Raw genomic sequence first — 23,042 nt, 5'->3', positions numbered from 1 at the left:
GGACTAATAAGTGAGTTCAGTACTCACTTTGGCGGCACATATACTAATAAGTGAGTTCAGTGAGATTGTAGTATATGAGACAAACCTGCAAAAATTAATTGCATTTTTATATATTAGCAATGAACATGTGGACACTGAAATGAAAAAGAATGCTATTTATAATGACTCCTAAAAATGAAATGCTTAGGTATAAATTTAATAACACTTAAAAGAATGTATATGCTAAAAATAATAAAATGCTGATGAAGGAAATAAAATGTAAATAAGTGGGGAGACATACTATGTACATGGATTGGAAAACTCAAAAAAGATGTCAATTCTTCCCAGATTGATACATGGTGTTTAACTCAATTCATATCAAAATTTCAGCAACAGTTTTTGTAAATATAGATGAGACTGTTCTGAAATTTACATGGAAAGGTGCAGAGGATCTAGAATACCTCAATTTTGTAAATAAAGTGGGAAGAATAAGTCTACACGATTTCAAGACTTACTACCTAGCTGCAGGATTTACCACTGTGTTATTGGCAGAGGGATAGACACAAAGATCAGTGCAACAGAATGGGGAATCCACAATAGGCCCACACAAATAAGACCATCTGATTTTTTTTTTAAAAGATGTTATTTATTTATTCATGAGAGACACAGAGAGAGGTAGAGACACAGGCAGAGAGATAAGCAGGAAGCCTGATGTGGGACTCAATCCCGGGACTCCAGGATCATGCCCTGGGCCAAAGGGAGGCATTCAAATGCTGAGCCACCCAGGCATCCCAGTCCATCTGATTTTTTTTACAAAGGTGCAGAAGCAATTGAACTGAGAAAAGATAATTTTTCAACAAATTATATGAGAGTCTTAGGAATCTGTAAGAAAGAAACATTGACCCAAGCCTCATACCTTATACAAAAATTAAGTCAAAGTGGTTTATGGGCTTAGCTCTAAAATATAAAGCTAAATAGTGTTTATAGGAAAATAGTAGAAGAAAATCTTTGGGATGTAGGACTGGGCAACAGGTACTTAGACTTGACCGCCAAAGCATGAGCCGTAAAAAGAAAAATCAATAAATGGGACTTCATCAAAACAAAGAAGGGGGTTATCAGATGGCAAACAAGCACATGAGAAGATGTTCAACATCATTAGCCATTAGGGAAGTGCAATTTAGACCCAGAGTGAGAAAACTACCTGTTAGAGTAGCTAAAAAAAAACAAAAAAACAAAAACAAAACTAGTGGCAACACTCAGTGCTGGCAGGGCTGCAGAGGAGGTAGGTTGGTTGCTTATACATGGCTGATGGGAATGCAAATTGGCACAGAGACACTGGGAAAGAATTTCACAATGTCTTTAAATAGTTAACTTCCAACTACCATGTAACCCAGCAGTTGCCATCCTGGGCATTTATCCCAGAAAAATGAAAACTCTGTACCACAAACATAGTGGTTTATTGGTAACAGCCAGAAACTGGAAACAAATCAGATGTCCTTTAACAGGTGAATGGCTAAGCAAACTGTAGCATGGAATTCTACTCAGCAATAAAAGTGAACTATGGACACATATGAGCAACAGTCTAGGTAACATAGAGGTACCATAGAAAGCCTGTCTCAAAAGGTTACATGATTCCATTCATGTAACAGTCTTGAAATGACAGGATTATAGGAATGGAGAAACAGATTGGTGGTTGACAGGGATTAAAGAAGGGGTTTGGGGCAGGGGGGATGTGGGTGTGATTACAAACAGGCAACATGGGGCAGCCCGGGTGGCTCAGCGGTTCAGCGCCGCCCTTGGCCCGAGGCGTGATCCTGGAGACCCGGGATTGAGACCCATGTCAGGCTCCCTGCATGGAGCCTGCTTCTCCCTCTGCCTGTGTCTCTGCCTGCCTCTCTCTCTCTCTCTCATGAATAAATAAATAAAATCTTTAAAAAAAAAAAAAAAAAGGCAACAGGAGACATCCTAGTGAAGATGGAAGTGTCCTGTGTCTTGACTGTGTCAGTGTCAGCATCCTGGTTGTACTAGAGTCACGTTGGGCTGGAGTTGTACCAGCTCATATCACTGGGGGCCTGGGTAAAGGGTACATGGCATTTGTATTATTTTCTTAAAACTACATGTGAGTCTATACTTCAAAATGAAAAGTTTAATTAAAAAAAAAAAACCAAAAAACCTAAACACCAAGACCTCCCCAGACCCCCACATTGATGAGAAAAAACTCAAGCCCTTGGTTTATGTCCTGTGAACTGCTCTGTCCCCTGTTCTCCACCCTGTCTACCTCTCCAGCCCTTTGCTGTGTCACCACATAGCCCGAGTGTTGGTGGCTGGCTCTGTAACCCAAGCCCCAGAGCTTCCACACCTCCTCTACCCCCAAAAAACATAGTGCTCTGCCTTGGGGCCCATGCGCGGAAGCCTTGCTTGGGGTGGGTTGAACAAGTGGATATGAGAGAGGAGGTCCTGGATGCAGTAGGGACCAGTGTGAGGGGTCTAGCTGCCTAAGCAAGGAGGAGACCCCCTGCCAGGGTGCGCTTGAAAGTCTGAGGACCAAAGTCGATAGCAGGGTGGTATATTTTCTTCCTCCACAAATAACCATCACTAAAATGGCATTGATCTTTGTGTTTGAATTTGCATCTTACTCTTCTCACCATACTGCTGGATGTTTGTGAACAGATTTTGAAAGTGGGGTCAGTGGGCCTGGAAGATTGGCTGGTACTGGGAGTTGGGGAAAGGTGCAGACCACTGAGGGTGGGTCAGATATTCCCAGAAGTGCTGCCTCCTCCTGTGACTGGCTCTCAAGGCTGTGCTTTGATTGTTTTGAGCCCCCCATGCAGATGTCTCCCTTAGGGGCAAGAGAGAGACAGAGATTCCATTCTCCCCTTCATAGAAGCTCAGAGTTATCTCTGGGTCCGTAGACCCATCCCCTTTTAGGGGAAGGTCAGGGTGAATGACTCGGACCGAATCAGGGAGTATTCTCAGCAGGATGTGAGGAAGAAGTTGGGGATACCAGGAGGCACAGAGCAACTGTGGGGTATGAGTGGCTTCCATGAGGCTCCTGGTTGTCTTCCCTCGTGGCCCTCTTGCCTCCTTCCTAGCCATCCCTGGTTCTCTTGGTGGCCCCATGCAGGTATATGCCCACGCGGGCGCCACGCTGGAGGGGAAGATGTACGTTACTTGTGGCCGCAGAGGGGAAGACTACCTAAAGGAGACGCACTGCTACGACCCAGACAGCAACACCTGGCACAGTCTGGCTGATGGGCCCGTGCGGCGAGCCTGGCACGGCATGGCTACCCTCCTGGACAAGCTGTACGTGATCGGGGGTAGCAACAATGACGCTGGCTACAGGAGGGATGTGCACCAGGTGAGCAGAGCTGGGCCACCCCACACATATTCTTCCCATCCCTTCCAATTGTTTTGGATGAAAATTTATGTGCCACATGTCTGGCTTTTTATTAAGTAGCCTTTATTTTTTATAGTGGTTTTAGATTCTCCGCAAAATTGAACAGAAAGTGCAGAGATTTCCCGTATACCCTCATCCCTGCACACATGGTCTTCCCCACCAGAGTGGGACATTTGTTGCAATCGATGAACCCACGGTGACATATTCTTACCCCAACACCACAGTTTACACCAGGGTTTGCTCTTGGTGGTGTACATTTTCTGGGTTTGGACAGATGACATGTATCCACCTTTATAGTATGAGGCAGGGTACTTTCATTTGTTTTTATTATTGAAAACATCAATTATAAAGTTAGTATAACCGAATTGCAGAACCTTTGAATAATGGGTAAGGCTGAAGAAAAGTGCCCATAATCCTACTTGGTGCCACTGTTCTTTAGTCCTCTCTGTGCGTGGTTTCCCCCTCGTTGTAGGTAAAGAGCTTTCTCCTGCTTCTGGCTAAAGTTTGTGGTGGCTGTTTTCCAGTTTAATACACAATTTCCGTAGCCACTGCCCCATCTTAGTGGCCATGCAGAATCCTGTCATGTTGGTGCATCATTTGGATTGGTCCAAAGTTTAGCTATTCCAAGTAACATAAATAATATTTACTTTGTAGTGTGTTTCAGGTATTTTGGATTGTTTTCTTAGGTGAGAGCTCTGCTTAAAGTGCGGTCCCAGAACAGCAGCATCCGCATCACTGGGAACTTGTTAGAATGTAGGTTCTCAGGTCCTACCCCAGATCCACTGAATTGGAAGCTCCAGGGGTGGAGCTCAGCAGTCTGTTTTAACAGGCTCTGAGTGGTGAGAACCCCTCGGCTCTCGTGGATCAGTTTCCTATCGTGGCCATGACAAATCACCACCAACTTAATAACTTGAAACAATATAAGTACATTCTTTTTATTATTTTTAAAAATATTTAATTTGTTTATTTGACAGCACAAGGAGGGGGAGAGGGAGAAGCAGGCGTGAGCAGAGACCCCGGGATCCTGACCCAAGCCAAAGGCAGACTTAACCAACTGAGCCACCCAGGCGCCGCATAAGTGTATTCTTAATTTTTGTAGGTCCTAAGTCCAGTGTGGTCTCACTGTGATAAAATCTGGGGACATCAGGGAATCTGTCCTTTTTATTTTTTTATTTTTTTTTATTTTTTATTTTTTTGGAATCTGTCCTTTTTAGAGGCCTTAGGGGAGAATCTGACTCCTTGCTCACTCGGGTTATCAGAACTGAGGTCCCTCTTTCTTTGCTGACTGTCAGCTAAAGGCCCTCCTTGACTTCTAGAGGCCTCTGCATTCCCTGGCATGAGGCCGCTTCATCCTCAGCCAGCTACAGCAGGTTGTCCTTCTAACTTCTCTTCTCTCCTGTTAGACTTTCCCTTTCTGCCTTCAAAGACTTGTGCCATTAGATGGGTCCACCCAGAAAGTCCGGGATACCCTCCCCACCTCGAGGTCCATACCCTTATGCTTGTCTGCAGAGTCCCTTTTGCCATATAAAGTAACACAACTTTAGAGATTTTAGGACATGGACTTCTTTGGAGAGTCATTTTTCTGCCTACCACAGCTAGAAAACCAAATGTACTATTAAATTAAAAAAAATAAGATTTGGGGGGCTCTTAATACATACTGTCAAATACCCTTCCTGGAATGGCAGACAAACAGACACCCATGAAATGGCTTCATTACATATTCATCAGCATTGGGTCTTGTGATCCCCCCCCCCCCCCCCCGTGGCTGGTAGTTGTCAGGGACAAATTTAACTCCGATTTTACATTTTTTAGATTAAAAAAAGGTCAGACATTTCCCCATATGTTTGTTTACTGTTTGGGGTAATTTTGGAGATGTGAGAATGTTGATGGTCATCACTAGTCAGCAAGTTAACTATTTACACATTTTATCAGCACTTCTCCCTGGTGTTGGGTGCTCTGAGGGAGTTAGTTGGGGTCCGTGTCTTTGGTCAGTCAGTCTTGTGGAGAGGAGAGAATCTCAGGCCTTAGAGAAGAGCATGCCGGTGTGCCCGCTGTGTGCCACACACCTGGAGCCACAGGCTGGCTGAGGCTCCTGAAGGCAGGACAGAGGATCAGCCTGGTCCGTGGACAGGATATTTTGATGCAGGCCCCAAACTCTTCCTCCAGGGGAGCCAGGTTTACACACAGCCTGGCCGTGCCCCTCAGTCTTGGTCTGAACCCAGGGCCTGGCCAAGAGTGCTGCCCTGCCCATCTGGCCCCGGCGGCCTGGCAGTCTCCATCCCAGCAGGTGCCCAGCTTTACTCTGACCTTGGCTTTGCAGGTGGCCTGCTACAGCTGCACATCCGGGCAGTGGTCATCTGTCTGCCCACTCCCGGCCGGCCACGGCGAGCCTGGCATTGCTGTGCTGGACACCAGGATCTATGTGCTGGGTGGCCGCTCACACAACCGTGGCAGCCGCACGGGCTACGTGCACATCTATGACGTGGAGAAGGACTGCTGGGAGGAGGGCCCGCAACTGGACAACTCCATCTCAGGCCTGGCAGCCTGCGTACTCACCCTGCCCCGCTCCCTGCTCCTCGAGCCGCCTCGTGGGACTCCGGACCGCAGCCAGGCTGACCCGGACTTTGCCTCCGAGGTGATGAGCGTGTCTGACTGGGAGGAGTTTGACAACTCAAGCGAGGACTAGGGCTCCAGCACCTGGTGTCAGAAGGGAAGGTGGCGGGAGCTCTGAGGGCAGCGGGCCCTCAGGCGGTCCCACCTGTTGGCAGTGCCTGCTTGTCAGCTCCTGCCACCCATCCTTCACACCAATCTACAGTTGTATTTGGGGGGCTCTGCAGATCTGTGGCTGTGATCACCCTACAATGGGGAATGCTTGTGAAGGGCCCTGGTTCTCTGGAGGAGTTTACCGGGCCCACTCCACCTCAGCTTGGACGGGGCATGGCGTCACCAGCTGTCTTGGCTCCCCAATCCCTGGTTCTAGTCCCTGCTGGGCTGAGAAGGCACCCTTCTCCAAAGGGACCTGGGGACTGGCCCCGTGGGTGAGGGGGCCGAGGCACACTGCGCCCCTTTCCATGGGCAGGGAGGGAGTGGAGTGAGCCCGTCGCCTGCCTGGCATCCAGGGGCTGCCGAGCTCCCGAGGCCTGGAGAGGGAACAGAGAGACAGAGTTGCCCAAGACTGGCTCTAGTAGTAAAAAGGTCCCTTGCAGCTGGGCTTTTCTGACCCCATGTTGTTGATAAATGAAATAAATCATCTTACAAAAGGTGTGAATGTTTTCCTGTGGCCGTGGCCTCACCATCCGTTCACAGCCTGTGCAAGGCTGCCCCATGAGAAGCACTGGCTTCCGGGATCAACTGCTGAGAGGCAGTGGCAGGCCAGGAGCCCCCATCGGAGGAGGGAAAAGCACAGTACACCCCCAGCTAGCAGGGCTGTTACTGGGAAACCTGAAAACCCACCCTGGTCTGTTGACAGGTGGTCACCCGGCCTTCCCTGGTGGGGTGCTCTTCTCTGAACCTCAGTCTAGCTCCATCTCGTGGCCCCAAGTAAAGCCCAGCCCCATGTCTGGGGAGGGAGGTCTAGTCGCCATAGGCTCCTCCCTGTTTGCTGGATCTGAGTGTGCACAGAGGTGGGAAGGGGAACTGCATTTCCTCTAGGTTCACTAGCTGAGTTCTTAGCACATCATCTCAAGGGTCACGCTGGTTCAGTGGATGGCAACCTTGGGGCCACCAGTGAATGGGCTGGGCTTCTAGCACCTACTTTGCTTCTGCACAGCAGAGCTTCCACCTGAACACCCTCCCATCTGCCGCAGCTTCTGCTCTTGCAAACTCCCAACAGCAGAGAGCAATCTGCGGATGATCTGTGACTTCCCAAGTCTCCTGGGCAGAGAGCATGAGGACAACTGGTCTTCTTTCTGTACCCCAGTGTCTTGCCCAGAGCCTGTGGCAGCTGGCACTCTGTCATGGATGGAGGAGAACAGAGGGGCAGTGTAAGCTGCTTGTGGGAGGAGAAAGGGGGTAGGGTCCAGATACCCTAAGGACTTTGGGGTGTGGTGTGAGGCTAGTGGAAGTTGCTGTCTGCCCCTCAGGACCATGTGTATGATCTTCCTATCTGTCACTTGGGGCTCGAGTTCCCTGCAAAAATATGGCCCCACTCTGCAACCCCAAAGAGACATCATGCACTTATACCTCAGGTGGCAATCCCACTGTTGACCCTAGTGGGTCACTTCCAAGGGGACAGAGTGACCACGTTCTTTAGCATCATCTCCCCTGCTAAGGGTCTCACAATAAGGACCCAGCATTTCTGGTCTCTACTAATACCCAGCAGGCCAAGGCAGGCAGTTCCTGCAGACCCCAGGGTTTCTGGGAAGGAGAAGCACCAGAAATGCCCACCCCCCTCCAGCGGCGTGTCCCAGGCTTGCTGGTGTAATCCCCCACCCAGAGCCATCAAGGTGCAGCCACCGCTTTGTAAGAGACCTGTGCTCTACAGGGTGGGGAAGGAGGGCCTGTGAGGCCCCATGGGCATGGGGTGGGGTAGGCTTGAGACCTGAGAGGAGTCCTGCCACCCTCCAGCCTGGAGGCATTCAGGCTACCCCCTCCCAGCACTTGTCTCAGGACCTAGGCAGCCTGGGCTCTCCAGCCTGGCAGGCTCTCAGGCCCTGCCCACATGCCCTCACTCAGCTCGGGGCTCAGCCCTTTCTGCCTGCAAAACCCTCACCCTCTCAGGTCCCCCTGGAAGCCATCCTGGCTGGAACCAGCTAGGTGGCCCAGGCTGCAGACCCCTGTGGCGTGTCTGTGTGGTTGTCTGTGGGTGTCTGTGAACTCACAGCTTCCTCATCATGATATTCACCTGGCACCAGGCCAGCCATGTGGACCGTCACTCACCCACACTTAGTCTCCTGATCGGGGGACAGACACGGGCCCTGCATTCGACCTGAACTTGCCATCAGTGGGGAGGTGGCCATGATGGGACACATGTGGAGGACTGTGGGTTTTTTTTTTTTTTTAAGATAGACTTCTTTCTTTTTTAATATTTTATTTATGTATTTATTTGAGAGAGAACACAAGCAGGGGGAGTGGCAGAGGGAGAAGCAGGCTCCCCGCAGAGGAGGGAGCCCAACACAGAGCCCAATCTCAGGAGCCTGGGATCATGACCCGAGCTGAAGGCAGATGTTTAACTGACTGAGCCACCCAGGGGCCCTGAGGACTGTGAGTCTTGAGTGAGATGAGGCTGGGGACAGTCCTGCGAGCAGTGGGAGGCAGCTGGATGTGATTAGAAAGACGGCTCTGGGTGATACCCGGATGCGGTAGGTAGAGATTTGAGACATTCATGAGGTCCTGGTGTGGGCATCATCCAGCTGCCTTCACAGAGGAGGGAATTTGGGCGTGGCAAGCAGTTCTGAGGAAAGGGAAAGAAGGTGATGGAATTTGAGACACCTGTCCATGAACTCCTAAAGCCCGGAGCTGGGCTGCCACAGGCTGCTGGGCAGGCCCTGCAGCGCCAGGGCCCTCTGTTGGGCCTCTGTTGCTGACAGTCCGTCTATGCCCCCTCCTGGGAAGGGCCCCGGCACTGGGAGGGCGCTGTGAGGTCAGGGCCGTGCCCAGGCGGAGCTGCCCACAAGTGGCTGGCCTGTTTACTTGTCCCCAAGAGGTATTTGCATTTGTGATCTCGGGCTGCGACTTCCCCTTCCATCTGCCCAGCTGCTGCCTGCCTTGAGGCCTCCCTCCTGAACCCGCATGGCTGAGGGAGGCCCCAAACCTTCAAAGTTCCCAATTCGGCTCCTCCCTTCACCCACCTGCCCTGGACAGGCCTCTGGCCCAGCCAGCCTGGTGATGTCCACAGCTTGGCCTTTCAGGCAGTTATTCCAAGCCCCTCCTTCAGGCCACCTTCCACTCTGACCATCTCCAGGTCCACTGAGGAAGGACATCACCTCTCCCTCCTCCTCGGGGAGCCTGTATGCACCCCTCCCAGAGATGGCAGGTGCCCTCTCCCTGCGCCGGTCTTCCAGTCTTTCCACCAGCTCCCAACTCTAACAAAAGACAAGTTCATCTTTGCTGGGACCTGGATGCCCGGCTTCGTGTTCCCTACCCCGGCCTGCCCGCCTTTCCCGCTCCATGGTCCCTAGGATTGGGTGTGCGTCCCAGAGCACTGGCACCTCCTCTGTTCCCAGGCTGGGTTCCTCTTCCTCCCTGCCCCCCCAACCCTGTTCCTCTCAACCTTGCTCCCCTCCCCCCACCGCCGCCACTGCTCTGCTCTCTGCTGTCACCCCACTCTTCCTGCTGCAGGAGCCCCCCACCCCTGACTCCACCCTCTGGACCTTGACTTCTGGTGATCCAACAGCCTTCTGAGTACAACCTCTCTCCCAGGCTCCTCTTCCTCCCCTGGAGGAGGTTTGCAGAGTCTGCCGCTGGGGTTCTCCGGCCTCCTCCCTCGGCCTCGGCCCCCACCTGCATTGCCCGCCGCCTGTATCCGAGCCCACCGCTGGGCCATTCTCCTTCCGCGGAGCCGCCCAGGGCTCAGGTGCCCAGAGGCCTCGAGCATCCTGCTGGGCGTCCTCTGCAAGCCCCGGCTGCACAGAGGGGAGCCTGAGGGGCCACCCTCCCGGCCCAGCTCGGACTGGGCTTCGCGCGGGGGACCCCGGGCCTACTTTCGGCCCGGACCTGGGCCGTCTGCGGCCGCCCTCCCGCGGCCGGTTCCGAGGCGCTGGGGACCCGAGAGCTTCGGTGCGTCGCGTTCTCGCCCCCCACCGCCCTTCCCGCCCCGGGCCTGGCCGTGCGTTGGGCGCGCAGGGGCGGCTTCCCCCGCGGCTGTCTGGAGAGCGACGGGAAAGGCTCCGGGGCCGGGGGTTCCTCGCGCGGCCCCCGCGCCCCTCCCTCTCCCAGCGCTCCGCGGGCCGCCTCCAAGTTCGCCCCCAAGTTTGCGAGCGGCCGCGTGGGGGCGGGGGCGCGCGGAGGGGCGGCGGCGCGGCCGGAGGGTGGGGTCTGGCGCGCGGGGCGGGCGCTGCCGCCTGGCCGGCCGCGGCTGGCCCGGGATCAGGGAGCCGATGTGGAATTTCCTGCCCGGCCCGGCGCCCCTCCTGCCGCCCCCCGCCCGGCCGCGCACTCCGCTTCCGGCCGCTCTCGCTGCGGCCGCACCCGCGCCCGCGCCCGCCCCGCGCCTGCCCCGCCGCATGGAGGGCGCAGGGCCCCGGGGGGCCGGGCCGGCGCGGCGCCGGGGAGCCGGGGGGCCGCCGTCGCCGCTGCCGCCGCTGCTGCTCCTGCTCTGGCTGCTGCCCGGCCCCGCGGCGCCCCAGGAGCTGAACCCGCGCGGCCGCAACGTGTGCCGCGCGCCCGGGTAGGAGCCCGGCCGGGCTGGGGGAGGGGGCCGCGGGGGCGCCAGGGCCGCGGGGCGGGGGCCGTCCGGGACCTCCCCAGGCTAAGCGCTCGGTCCTTCCCGCCGCCCTCGCCGACTCCTCTCCAGGCCGAGCCTGGGCGCCGGGCCACGACGGTGCATCCGAGGATACCCCGCACGCGGAGTCAGGAGGGGAGAACCGGGCGCAGTGGGCGCCCCGAGGGGTGACGCGCGGCGTCTGGGATTCCAGACCTAAGGGAGCGGAGGCCCCCGCGGGCTGCGGAGGCCGCAGGGAGAAGTCCGGGAAGGGCATGTGCAAAGGCCCCGGCGCGAGTGCGGCTCGAGCCCGGAGGGGCGCGAGGGTCGAGGGGAGGTGGAGCGGCGCTGCTGCGAGCAGGGAGCCGGCGAATCTCAGGCCGGCGCGGCTCCGAAGCTCGGGTTCGTGCCTTAGACGTGGGCGCGGGTGGGAGGAGGGTGGTGATGGAGCTGGGCGCCGCGGAGCCGCCGCGCTCACAGCGGACCAGAGGCGGGATCCGGGGGGACAATGACGTGCGCGGGGTCCCACGGAGGTGGGACTCCCGGGGGGAGGCTGGGTGCGCGGCGGGGCGCGCAGACGTGGGGCTCCGCGAGGTGCGGGCAGCGGGCAGGCCGCGCCGGGGAGCCGCGGGCCCGAGACCCTGCGCGGGGGAAGAGCGGAGGACAGGCCCCCAGGCGTGGCCGCCGGGCTCGGGGGACCTGGTCGGCCGGTCAGAGGCCACGGCGAGGTCAAGGGCATCTGCGCCCGGGGCCCAGGAGCCGGCATTTGGGGGTGCCTTGGCGCGAGCCGGGGCGGGTGGGGGGTGGCGCCGGGCGGGCGGGAAGCTCGGGCAGCTGGAGAGGCGGCCCCGGGGCCCCGGGCCGGGTCCCGTCGAGGCGCCCCGAGCCGCAGGGCTTTGGGAGGCCGCGTCCGGGGGCTCGGCGGCCGCCGCAGACAAGGGGCTGCGAGGGGGCCGCGCGGGGTTTCCGAGCTCGGATCCCGAGGCGCGCAGACCCCTCCCCACCGCGAGCCCCGCCTCCGGGGCGGGGGCCGGCCTGGCCCGCCATCTGCTTCACATCGACGCCGCCGCCGCCTCCCGGGCCTCCCCGGCCCCAGGAATGCAGTGGCAGCGGCGGGCGGGGCCGCGCCTGGAGAGGGGGAGGGCGCGATCGCGGCCGCCTGTCTCCGCCTCGGCGCTCCTTCCCCGGTGGGGCTCCGCGCCGGGATCCGGGGGCGGGCGCGAGCCGTCGGCAGCCTCGGCCTGCGCTCCCGTTGCCCCCGCCCCGCCCCGCGGGGTGGCTTGTTCGGTAGCCCAGAGCCCCATCCTGGTGCCACCCCTTCCCACCTGGGTGGACCGGGACAAACCGCTCAGCCTCCCTGGGCCTGCCTCGGCCAATGTCAAATGCGGTTGGGGGTGGTACCCCCCCTCGTGGAGTGGAGACGGGGTGATTGTGATTATGGGAGCCCCCGGTTTCTGGGAAGGACAGCTTTTCTGGGCACTCCCCACCCAGGGACTGGGCCATTTCTTCCATTACCCGTCCAAGGCTCCCACCAGGGGCTCAGAGTCAGGAGGACGGGAAGAGGGGGGCATACACTCAACCAGTAAAACCCCATGCACCTACTGTGTGTGCCAGGCCTGTGGTTGGTGTAGCCATACAGCGGCAGAGACAAATACCACCGTCCCCCCAGTGGAGGAGCCTTCCAGCAAGTCATCTGACATCTAGCGAGTGCTGGGGAGGAAGTGTTCAGTGGGAAGTGCTGTGTCCTTTAGGGTCTTCTGGGGAGACCCACTGAGGGGTAATGTGTGGGCAGAGAGCCCCAGGAGAGAAGGTGTCTGGGGGCAAGGCTCTCAGTGCAAAGGAAGGCTTCTGGAAGCACAGAAAAGAGCCATGTGGGCTGGGCAGCGCCTGGGAGGGGGATGGTGGAGGAGAGGCCAAAGAATGAGGGTGGGCAGGCCACAGCAGGTTGCCCACTGCTCTGAGGACCTGGGCTTCTTCTTTGAAGGTCATGGGACCCCCCAGGGGTGTTGCACAAAGGAGAGGTGGGATCTGACCCGGTTTGGCTGCCAGCTGGCAGATGAACTTGGCTCAGGAGGGCAAAAGGGGGAACCAGCTAGGAAGTCAGTCAGGAGAAACCAGGGAGAGTGAGGGTGGCTCTCACAAGGCTGGGGCAGAGGAGGAAGTGGCTTATCCCATCGTGGATCCAGTTTGGAAGGGAGAGCGGCGTGTTTCTCCATGAATCAGGTGTGTGCTGTCCCAGTCACTGTGGAGGGGATGCCTCTGGGATGTCAGGCTCCCAGCCTGGAAGGATGGCACCACCTCAGGTGGGGAAGGCTCCAGCTGGGGGAGGCTAGGAGTTGGGTGTGGGGAGGTGGGCCCCCCTGGAGGGCTCTGAGCATTCTGAGCCCCGGGGAGTTTCCTGAGGGACTGGGCAGAGGAGAGGAGAGGACAGAGCCAAGGAGGGGGGCAGAAACCAGAGGAAGGGTGTCCAGGGGGGTAGGAGGAGAGCAGGGATGTATGGGATCCCAAGTGGCATGGTAGGCAGAGGAGCCTCCAGGCTGGATTGGAGAGAATGGGGACAGACATGGGCACAGTGGGGCAAGCAGTTCTCCCAGGGTGCTTTGCTGCATTGGCCTGGCCAGGTTCAGGATCACAGGGTTCGAATCGCGGCAGTTTTGTTTGCAATGACAGTGATCCAGAGGGGGCAGGCCGAAGCAAGGCCTGCTTGCTAAGGGACCTGGACCAGCCTGTGGCCCGGCTCCCCAGGGTCTGGCTAACTTCTAGCTCAAGAGTGGGAACTGATCCCTGTGCCAGGCCGTTTTTCTCCTCATCTCACTTTTGTAAGCTCTTGAGAGGGTGGGCTTGCCACCCCAGCCTGGCCTCCTCTGCCAGCCCCCCCGGAAGGAAAGGCTGTGGCAGCTGTCCCACAGGCTCATCCTCATGTTCTTGCCGAACCCACGTGGGCTCCATCCTGCCAGGGGGTAGAAGGTGTTAGCTCTGCTGGGTGGGGCCTAGGTGCCAGCCATGCTGGGGGTGGGGGGGTGGGACCAGGGGAACTCAGGAGCTTCCTGGAACCTGCACAGCATGGGCTGGAGAACAGTCTGCAGCTTTGGCTGAGCTCTTAGTTCCTGCCAAACACTAGACATCTTGGTTTTCTTAATACTCCCGCCAGACCCATGGGCCCTGTTCTACTGAAAGTCAGAGAGGTTAAGTTCTGTGCCCAAAGTCATAGCTTAGTGTGGCCCAAAAGCCAGACTCCTAACTACAAAGCTGTGTGGCCCCGGGGCAGAAAGTGGTCAGCGCTTCCAGGGCCATCCCAGCTGGCCATGTGGCCGGGCCCCTACGGGAGGGACACCTGCAGAGGCTCTCTACCCAGAGACCTGGGTTCAGAACGGGCAGGAAAGGCAAGAGGGTAATAGCTGGTGGATCTGGCTCTACCTGCAGATGGGCACCTGAGTCCTGTGGCGGGGCTGGGTTGCTGGAAACAATGACTAGGCCAAGCCTGCTTGTGTTCTTGGGTCTGGTTTCCTGTATCATTTGTAGAAAAGATGCTGGGGTCCATCCATTGCAGTTTGGGATTTTATGGTTCCTGTTCCCAAGGTTCCTTATCTTTGGCCTGAAAGAGAATCAAACCCCTTAGGTGGGGTGGGAGCCCATCCAGGGTGTGGCGATGTTCTCTGCTGGGGAATGGCAGGGGGTGGGTGGCATTTTGAGGGGGATGATATGGGCACCTGCGGTCTTTCCCTTCCGAGCCCGTTCTACTCACCAGGGTTTCAGGCCTTCTTCCAACTTCCTTCCAACACCACTTCCTGGTTCTGGATCAGACCCTTCTGAAGGAGCACACTTCTTTTTCTCTGAAGTATGAATAGCTGCTATGTGCCTTTAGGATCTGGGCAAAGTTCTAGGTCTAACGGGACCCAGGAACCTGCAGTCTGAGTTCCTTCTCCGGCTCCTCAGCTCCCCAAATGTGGGCACACCCCATCTCAACCCCCACATGCCCTCTCCAGGGGTATGCGTCACTCTGGCAGGGCCTCCAGACCTCTGTGCCCAGGATTTGGGAGGCTGTACTACCCTGAAAAATAACAGTTATTAGTTACTTACCTCCTACTGAGGTAGCACTTTGTACCTCGTAAAACCAAATAAAATTAAAACAAGATTTTAAAAACACGTAAATAGATGCTCTAATATCTCCTCCCTCCATTCCACGCTTTGCCCTGGTACTCTGGGCCCCTCACATTTTGCTCTCCTTGCCTTGGTGAGGACTCCCAGGGTATGCCCTCCCCCTCCACCGAGTGGACACCTCTATCAGAGGCTGCGCCTCTGCCAACTGGGTATCCAGGTGTGCCCAGCTGGCCCCACTAGTCCCTGCTGTCCAGGTCATGTCACATCTAGATGCCAGCACCCATCTGGCCGGGCCCCCACTGCAAGCAATGCCCCTTTAAGCAGGTACGGAGACTGGAGGACCTCTCACCAGCCCCTCTGGGACACCTGGGGTTCTTCCCTCAGGCCTCCTTGGCCAGGGCAGGGGTCACAGAGGAGTTAGGTGGAATGGGGAGGGGTGGGAAGACCCCTGATGGAGGGGACTGAGGAGTTCTTGGAGGCTAGCTCTCTTGGCATCGCCCTCTGCTGCCTCCCAGTGTCTGCCCTGCGGGGCTGGAGTATGGGTCTTTCCCTGCTGGGAATCCCCCCACATGACAGCAGTACCTGGCACAGGGCAGGGCCTCCACAACCACCTGTGGGCAGCGAGGGCGTGGCTGCGAGCCCTAGCAGGGACCGGCGGCGCGGCTCAGGCGCCCTTTCTCTGCCTGCAGCTCCCAGGAGCCCACGTGCTGCGCCGGCTGGAGGCAGCAAGGGGACGAGTGCGGGGTCGGTGAGTGGGGCACCCTGGGGACCTGGGCAGTGGGCAGGGACACGGAGAGGGCGGCTCGCGCGGGGGTAGGACACGCGGCGGCTCAGGCCCGTCTCCTCCGCAGCGGTGTGCGACGGCAACTCCACGTGTTCGGAGAATGAAGTGTGCGTGCGGCCGGGCGAGTGCCGCTGCCGCCATGGCTACTTCGGTGCCAACTGCGACACCAGTGAGCAGGGATCCGGGAGGGCGCCCGGCAGGGGGCAGGCCCCGGGAGGGGGCGGGGTCTGACTCGGAACGGGATCCAGCGGGAGGGAGGGTCCCCAAAGGTGGGGGGCGGGTCCGCGCGGGGCGGGTGGGGGTGGGGGGCGTCCTGTCGGGATCCCGGGCTCCGTCGCGGGCACCCCGGCCCGACACCCTCCTCGCCCGCCCCTGCAGAGTGCCCGCGCCAGTTCTGGGGCCCCGACTGCAAGGAGCTGTGTATGTGCCACCCGCACGGGCAGTGCGAGGACGTGACAGGCCAGTGTACGTGTCACGCGCGGCGCTGGGGCGCACGCTGCGAGCATGCGTGCCAGTGCCAGCATGGCGTGTGCCACCCGCGGAGCGGCGCGTGTCGCTGCGAGCCCGGCTGGTGGGGCGCGCAGTGCGCCAGCGCGTGCTACTGCAGCGCCACGTCGCGCTGCGACCCACAGACGGGCGCGTGCCTGTGCCACGCAGGCTGGTGGGGCCGCAGCTGCAACAATCAGTGCGCCTGCAACACGTCGCCGTGCGAGCAGCAGAGCGGCCGCTGCCAGTGTCGCGAGCGCACTTTCGGCGCGCGCTGCGAGCGCTACTGCCAGTGCTTTCGCGGCCGCTGCCACCCTGTGGACGGCACGTGCGCCTGCGAGCCGGGCTACCGCGGCAAGTACTGCCGGGAGCCGTGCCCCGCCGGCTTCTACGGCCTGGGCTGCCGCCGCCGGTAAGCGCGGCCCCTGACCCGGGGGAGGGGGGCGGGGGGCGGGGCGCCGAAGGGCGCGGGGGGTGAGGCGGCTCTGGGCCCCGCCTAGCCTCCCGCCCCGTCCCCAGATGTGGCCAGTGCAAAGGCCAGCAGCCTTGCACGGTGGCCGAGGGTCGCTGCCTGACATGCGAGCCCGGCTGGAACGGCACCAAGTGCGACCAGCCGTGCGCCACCGGCTTCTACGGCGAGGGGTGCGGCCACCGCTGCCCGCCCTGCCGCGACGGGCACGCCTGCAACCACGTCACTGGCAAGTGCACGCGCTGCAACGCGGGCTGGATCGGCGACCGGTGAGCAGCAGCCCGTGCCCGAATGCGTCCCCCGCGCGCAGCCCCCCGTCCCCGCCAATCCCCGAGTGCTCTCCGCGGAGGGCACCGTGGGGTTTGGGTTCTTTTGCTCCCGTTTCCTCTAACTCCGCCCCGCCCCGCCCCCCGCGTTCCGAGGTGCGAGACCAAGTGCAGCAATGGCACTTACGGCGAGGACTGTGCATTTGTGTGCAACGACTGCGGCAGCGGCCACTGCGACTTCCAGTCGGGGCGTTGCCTGTGCAGCCCCGGAGTCCACGGGCCCCAGTGAGTCCCAGGGACCCAAAGGGGGTCAGGGGGTAGTACTGGGCACAGGGATCCAGCCAGACCCCAGGTGCTGTTGATGGTGGCCCACTAGACCGGACCCAGGCTTGGCCCTTCAAACTGCGTCTTCCAGAACCGCAGCTAGGGAATGCTCAGGCTCTTTGGGGGCAGTTTCCTGCCCTGGCGTGGAGCCAGCGCTCCGGGCAGGATCTGGCAACCAGCTCAGCCTGTGGCCAGTGGGCTCCTGAGGACCGCAGGGTTGAGGTGACCCCGAGCTGTGCGGACAGAGCAGAGGCCTCCACTGAACAGCCATGAGCCCCGGCTGGCAGCCCCTCTTCTCACGCACAGTCAGCCCAGAAGTGGACACTGCGTCCCCCAGGTCCCATCCCGCTAGTTTGCGACACATTTCCAAAACGTTGATCATCCAGTGTACGCCTGGCGACGGTGGTGGGCATCAAACCCTAGAGAATGGGGACAGGAAACCAGGACTGTCTGGGGGCAGGGGCGAGGGCGAGAGGCGTCACGGAGGGCCGCTGTGGCCCTTCCTGACCCGGTGCCCCTGCAGCTGTAACCTGACGTGCCCGCCGGGGCTCCACGGCGTCGACTGCGCCCAGGCCTGCAGCTGCCACGAGGACTCGTGCGACCCGGTCACTGGTGCCTGCCGCCTGGGTGAGTGGTCGAGGGGGCATCGTGTTGAAGAAGACGCCGAGGGTGCCGGCGCCCGCCCTGACCCCGACGCTTTCCCGCAGAGACCAACCAGCGCAAGGGCGTGATGGGCGCGGGGGCGTTGCTGGCCCTGCTCCTCGGCCTGCTGCTCTCGCTGCTCGGCTGCTGCTGCGCCTGCCGCGGCAAGGACCCCGCGCGCCGGTGAGGCCCGACGCCGCCCGCTCTCCCGGGTTCCGGCCGCGCGCCCCGGGCCTGGGGCCCCGCCGGGGGTGGGGGGGTGGGGGGCGGCCCTGCGCGCCTGAGCTCCGGCTCCCGCGGGGATCCGACCCCTGCAGGCCCCGCCCCCTCACTCAGGCCCCGCCCCCGCAGGGAGCTCACCCTCGGGAGGAAGAAGGCGCCGCAGCGACTGTGCGGTCGCTTCAGCCGCATCAGCATGAAGCTGCCCCGGATCCCGCTCCGCAGGCAGAAGCTGCCCAAGGTCGTAGGTAAGGATACCGGCACGGGGTCTCTGGGGGCACGCCCCCCGATGCAGGACATACCGGGCCTTGGGTGTTGATGTGGGTGGTCTGGGGAGGGACGGAAAGTAGGGCTCCTGATGCCGGTGAGCCCGGGAAGGAAGGCAGCACGCTCCGGTGTGCAGGCAGGTGTGGGGGCGTGTCGGGGAAGTTTGGGCCCTGTTTCGGTGAGTGGGAGTGATTGCACCCCGAGTGTGTGGACATCCTGGCAGGACTGCGCTAGCTGCAGGTGAACAGCGGGCAGGAGTGGGGAGGTGTGGTGGTAGGTGGGACCTATGCATGGAAACCCTGCTACGTGTAGCGCCCGCCCGGCACCCGCCTGGACTCCCTGCAGTGCTCTGGGCCCTTCTGGAAGGCGGGCAGGCTCCTCCCACAGTTCCCCCACCCCATGTCAGGACTCCAGATTGGAGGGAGGTGCTTCTCTCCCGTCTGTTTGCACTGATACAAACCAGGAGCGGACTCTCCCTCTTTGCCACCTGTTTCTGAAGATGAAGGGGAGGGGAGACTCATTTCCTGGGAGGTAAAGGTGGTGACAGCTGAGAAAACCCCTTAGCCCACTCAGCGAGGTGGGATTTATGGACACAAGTGTGGGGGCTGGACCCCACATCCTAGCTACGAAAGGGGGACAGGCCAGCCGGCCTCTGAGATCCACCCCCCCCCATTGTGGGTTCTACATTCATGGAGGCTAGGCCTGGGAGTTCAGACTGATGAGATGGGCTGAGCCAAAGGGTGCCCTTGCCACTGCATGCTTGGGCTGATACAAATGCTTCAAGGCTCTCTGGGTCCCACAAGGCAGGGGCTGAATGTGGCTTGGAGGCCCTGATGGCCTGTCCCAGCCAGGTGTTCTCTCTGGCCCTCTTTTTCCAACACTTCAGCCCATCCTTGTTCTGCTTCCTGGCTGCACACACTAACCTTGCACCTTTGACTGCGTTGTTCCCCCTTCTCTCTTTTTACCAGTCGACCTCCACCCATTCTCCCATCTCCTGCCTGTTGAATTGCCTGTTCCACCCACCGTCTTAGGGTAGGGCTGGTCTTAGTTATGCCATCATTTGTTGCAGAAGGGCTAGTGAGGGCACAGGCCAGGGTAGGGTGGGGCCCCTGGCAGCTGTGCCTCCCTCCTTCCCCAGTGGCCCATCACGACCTGGATAACACACTCAACTGTAGCTTCCTGGAGCCACCGTCGGGGTTGGAGCAGCCCTCGCCATCATGGTCCTCCCGGGCCTCCTTTTCCTCCTTTGACACCACTGATGAAGGGCCTGTGTACTGCGTACCCCACGAGGGTGAGTACTGCTCTGCTTGGGCCTCTGTCCAGTTAAGGGAAATGTTCCACCTGGAAAGATCTCTGTGCTCCGAGGGACAGGGATCGTGGGGATGAAGGGTGTGGTGATGCTCCTAACTGGGGGCTGGACACAGAGCCAAGGCTGTGGAGTGGTTCTGTGCTGCTCAGTGCTGGACTAGGGTAGGGTCTGGGGAGGCGGGTGGGCTCTCCTGTCTTTAGCCCAGCTCAGATTCACTTCTTGAGGGAGACCATTCATAAAGAAGGTTCTGGGCTTGGGTAGATGGCAGAGGAGACAGGAGCGGATGGTCTACAGGGTGTGGGGCACTTTCCCCTGGAGTTTTGGCCACAGACACCTGGAAGGAGCTGGTTTTCTGGACTTGGCCTCTCTTTCCTTGACTATCCCTCTGGGTGACCTTGGGCAGGTGACTAACCTGAGCCTTAGAAGCCTTCTCTCTCTTTTTAAAAGATTTTATTTATTTATTCATGAGAGACACATAGAGAGAGAGAGGCAGAGACACAGGCAGAGGGAGAAGCAGGCTCCATGCAGGGAGCCTGAGGTGGGACTCGATCCTGGGACTCCAGGATCACGCCCTGGGCCAACCAACAGCGGCGCTAAACCGCTGAGCCACGCGGCTCCCCAGAAGCCTTATCTCTTGATGAGGAATAATACTCCTTGGAGGTGTTCCAGAGTCATAGTTGATGATGTGCCTCCCCCCCCCCCCCCCCCCCCGCCACTCAGGTTGGGGATGTGGTGGCGGAGGGGTGCCAGGCCAGGCCGAGGTTGGGGCTTCAGCCCCAGGAGATCAGCACACCCGAGGGCTTGTAGCCGGTGCTGTGATTTCCCCAGGCGCGTCTAGATGCCAGGAGACAGCATCAGCTGGGGCGGCGAGGACGAGGGGGAAGGGCGAGGGGTTTGCCTGCAGGCAGATGCGAGCGCCCTGCGGAGGCCTTGAGCGCCGGCGCTTCTTCCCTGGGCAGAGACCGCAGCCGAGAGCCGGGACGCGGAGCCCCCCACGGCCCCTGCCGAGGCGCCGGCGACCCTGCCCGCGTCCGCAGAGGAGGCGACGCCCCTCCCCGCGTCCTCGGACAGCGAGCGGTCGGCGTCGAGCGTGGACGGGCCCGGCGGGGCGCTGTACGCGCGCGTGGCCCGGCGCGAGGCCCGGCCGGCCCGGGCCCGGGGCGAGGCGGGGGGCCTGTCTCTCTCGCCATCCCCCGAGCGCAGGAAGCCACCTCCACCCGACCCTGCCACCAAGCCCAAGGTGTCCTGGATCCACGGCAAGCACGGCGCCGCTGCCGCTGCCCGCGCGCCGTCCCCGCCGCTCCCGGGACCCGAGGCCGCGCCCAGCCCCAGCAAGAGGAAACGGACGCCCAGCGACACGTCGGCGCGGCCGGAGGAGCCCGGCAGCCCCCGGGCCCGCGACCCGACGCCCCGGCCCCCGGGGCTGGCGGAGGAGGCGCCAGCCCTGGCCTCCCCCTCGCCGCCCCGGGCTCGGGCGCGGGGCCGCGGCCCCGGCCTCTCGGAGCCCACGGACGCGGGCGGCCCCCCGCGCAGCGCGCCCGAGGCCGCCTCCCTGCTGGCGGCGGAGCTGCGCGACAAGACTCGCAGCCTGGGCCGCGCCGAGGGGGCTCCGGGCGCGCAGGGCCCGCGGGAGAAGCCGGCGCCGCCGCAGAAGGCCAAGCGCTCGGTGCTGCCCGCCTCGCCGGCGCGCGCGGGCCCTGCGCCCGAGGCCCCGGGGCCCGAGAAGGCGGCGGCCGGCGCGCCCGCGCCCGACACCCCCCGGAAGAAGACCCCCATACAGAAGCCGCCGCGCAAGAAGAGCCGGGAGGCGGCGGGCGAGCCGGGCAGGGCCGGCGCCCCCACCCTGTAGCGGGCGGCGGCCCGGCGCGCCCGCAGGTTCCCCAGGCTTAGCAGCGCTGCTTGCCACCCCGCGTCCCGCGCCCGCCCGACGTGCCCGCGGCGGCCTCCCGGGGCCTCGGCCCGGAGCCGCGGGGCGGGAGGCCGCGTATCGTATCGTCGGCTCCGGCTCCCACGGGCGCTCAGCAGGCCCCTCCCCGCCCCTTGGCCGAGGGCTCCGAGGGCTCCGAGGGCTCCGAGGGCTCCGCCGGGCGGGGGTCCCGAGGGCCGAGGACCCGAGGGTTCCGCCTGGAGACCGCGTCTCACGGACCCGGAGCGCGCCCGGCGGGGCGCCTTCTCATTGGTTGAGGCCAGACGCACTTCCGCCTCGGCCGCCTCTCATTGGTCGGGGCCTGGCGCCCTGGCCGGGGGCCTCTCCTAGACGGTAGCCCAGGGCTACTTCCGGCAGCCGGGCTGCTCCCGCTGGCCCGCCCGGGCGTCTGGTGGACTGGAGCCTGGGGAGGAGGGCTGGTCTCTGCTCCTCGGGGGCCTCGGCGTCCCCCGGCCCGGCCTGTGCCCCCACGTCCCCCTCTGCGTCCCCAGCCCCGGCCCCTCAGCTGTCGAGCTGGTTTTGATGGCCCCCCACCACCCCACGTGCCGCGGGAAGCCGAGGGGCGACTCCAGTGGCCTGAGGACACGTATTTATAGGCCCCCGGCAGGGCTGCCCCCCATCCGGGTGCCCCAGGATGGGCTCCTCCCGGCAGGGGCTTGGCCAAAGCTTTCTGAATAAAGTGCCTTTTTTTTCTCCTGTGCTTTGCTTCCTTCCTCTACGCCCGTCCTCGCTCAAGGATCTTCCCCCAAAGGATCCGGGAGACCTCTTCCCTCTGCGGCCTGTGCTCACGCTCCGGGCCCGGCGGCGGCTGGAAGCCCAGGTGTGGGTCCCCCGGGACCCTCAGCCCATCGCTTAGGTATCGGGTCCACCGGGCCCCCCCTTGGCCCACCCCGATCTCCCCGCAGCCCAGAACAGGCCAGCGCGGGGAGCTTGTGCCGGGCGCGGCCTCTGACCTGTGCTGCTCCCCCGGGCCCTGCTGTTACACTCGGGGGCTCCCCACTCTTTGGTGTGGCGGCGGCGGGTCAGAGGCTGAGGCCAGGGGCCAGTGGGCCACAGGCACCGCTCCAGCCGGCCTCGTCAGGCACAAACAAGATGGTCTGGCCCTGCACAGAGCCCCGCTGTCTGCCTCAATGGGCTCCTTGTCCTCCGCCGGAAACTCTCCCCCGGCCTCCCTCCCCGCCAGGCAGCGGCAGGCGGGGGAGAGGGACGGGAGCGTGCCTGGCCCAGAGCCCTGGCGGGCCTCACAGGCAGGCCCGGCCGCCAGGCTTCTATCTGTGCCCGTTCGCCCCCAGCCCCCGGCGTCGTCACTGCCCCTGGCCCTCGGCGGGCCTCCCGGTGACCTCCCTGGCCTAGGAAGCCAGCTTTCTCGGGCACCCCCTGGCCTCTGTCCACCCAGGCTCCTCCCAGCCCCCCGCCTCTGGCCGGCAGGTCTCTTTCCATCTTGAGGCCCGGCAGGTTGGATCAGGAGATTAGGCCAGCGCCGTCCAGTCACCTCCCCAGCCCCGCGGCGCA

At 61.1% G+C, this 23,042-nt stretch overlaps 2 protein-coding genes and 1 long non-coding RNA gene across 4 annotated transcripts in view; 2 read left to right on the top strand and 1 right to left on the bottom strand.

Annotated features, from left to right (window-relative positions):
* KLHL22 (kelch like family member 22) overlaps nt 1–6,638 on the top strand; it is a 39,193-nt gene extending 32,555 nt beyond the window's left edge. Inside the window, exons 6-7 of the mRNA XM_025474895.3 lie at nt 3,104–3,337; nt 5,697–6,638. Coding sequence (XP_025330680.1) covers nt 3,104–3,337; nt 5,697–6,062 — 600 coding nt within the window. The 3' untranslated portion in view covers nt 6,063–6,638. The remainder of the gene's footprint in view (nt 1–3,103; nt 3,338–5,696) is intronic.
* Nucleotides 6,639–8,370: 1,732 nt separating this feature from the next.
* LOC112676334 (uncharacterized) lies at nt 8,371–10,286 on the bottom strand. 2 transcript variants are annotated; one of them, XR_003146448.3, is made up of 3 exons: nt 9,688–10,286; nt 9,166–9,399; nt 8,371–8,768 (listed from the first exon to the last, which is right to left on the bottom strand). It is a non-coding gene; the product is annotated as an uncharacterized LOC112676334 (long non-coding RNA). The 2 variants fall into 2 exon arrangements; XR_003146447.3 differs by having other exon boundaries at nt 8,373–8,768; nt 9,726–10,286.
* Nucleotides 10,287–10,539: 253 nt separating this feature from the next.
* Nucleotides 10,540–22,226, top strand: SCARF2 (scavenger receptor class F member 2). Its single transcript, XM_025474889.3, has 11 exons — nt 10,540–10,703; nt 15,527–15,585; nt 15,689–15,790; nt 16,000–16,519; nt 16,627–16,845; nt 16,999–17,127; nt 17,690–17,793; nt 17,874–17,991; nt 18,160–18,275; nt 19,433–19,585; nt 20,563–22,226. The coding sequence occupies exons 1-11, from the start codon at nt 10,540–10,542 to the stop codon at nt 21,450–21,452; spliced, it is 2,574 nt and encodes an 857-aa protein (XP_025330674.1). The 3' UTR covers nt 21,453–22,226.
* The last annotated feature ends 816 nt before the right edge of the window (nt 22,227–23,042 follow it).

Source organism: Canis lupus, chromosome 26 (genome assembly GCF_003254725.2).
Source record: "Canis lupus dingo isolate Sandy chromosome 26, ASM325472v2, whole genome shotgun sequence".
In the NCBI taxonomy this organism is placed as follows: Eukaryota; Metazoa; Chordata; class Mammalia; order Carnivora; family Canidae; genus Canis; species Canis lupus.
This window is presented reverse-complemented; position numbering and strand designations above follow the sequence as displayed.

Excerpts from the sequence above, each read along its gene's own strand:
- SCARF2 (XM_025474889.3), top strand. The coding sequence starts at position 10,540 with ATGGAGGGCGCAGGGCCCCGGGGGGCCGGGCCGGCGCGGCGCCGGGGA. Across the intron at positions 15,791-15,999 it reads CGGTGCCAACTGCGACACCA|AGTGCCCGCGCCAGTTCTGG; the intron begins GTGAGCAGGGAT and ends CCGCCCCTGCAG. Across the intron at positions 17,128-17,689 it reads CCCGGAGTCCACGGGCCCCA|CTGTAACCTGACGTGCCCGC; the intron begins GTGAGTCCCAGG and ends GTGCCCCTGCAG.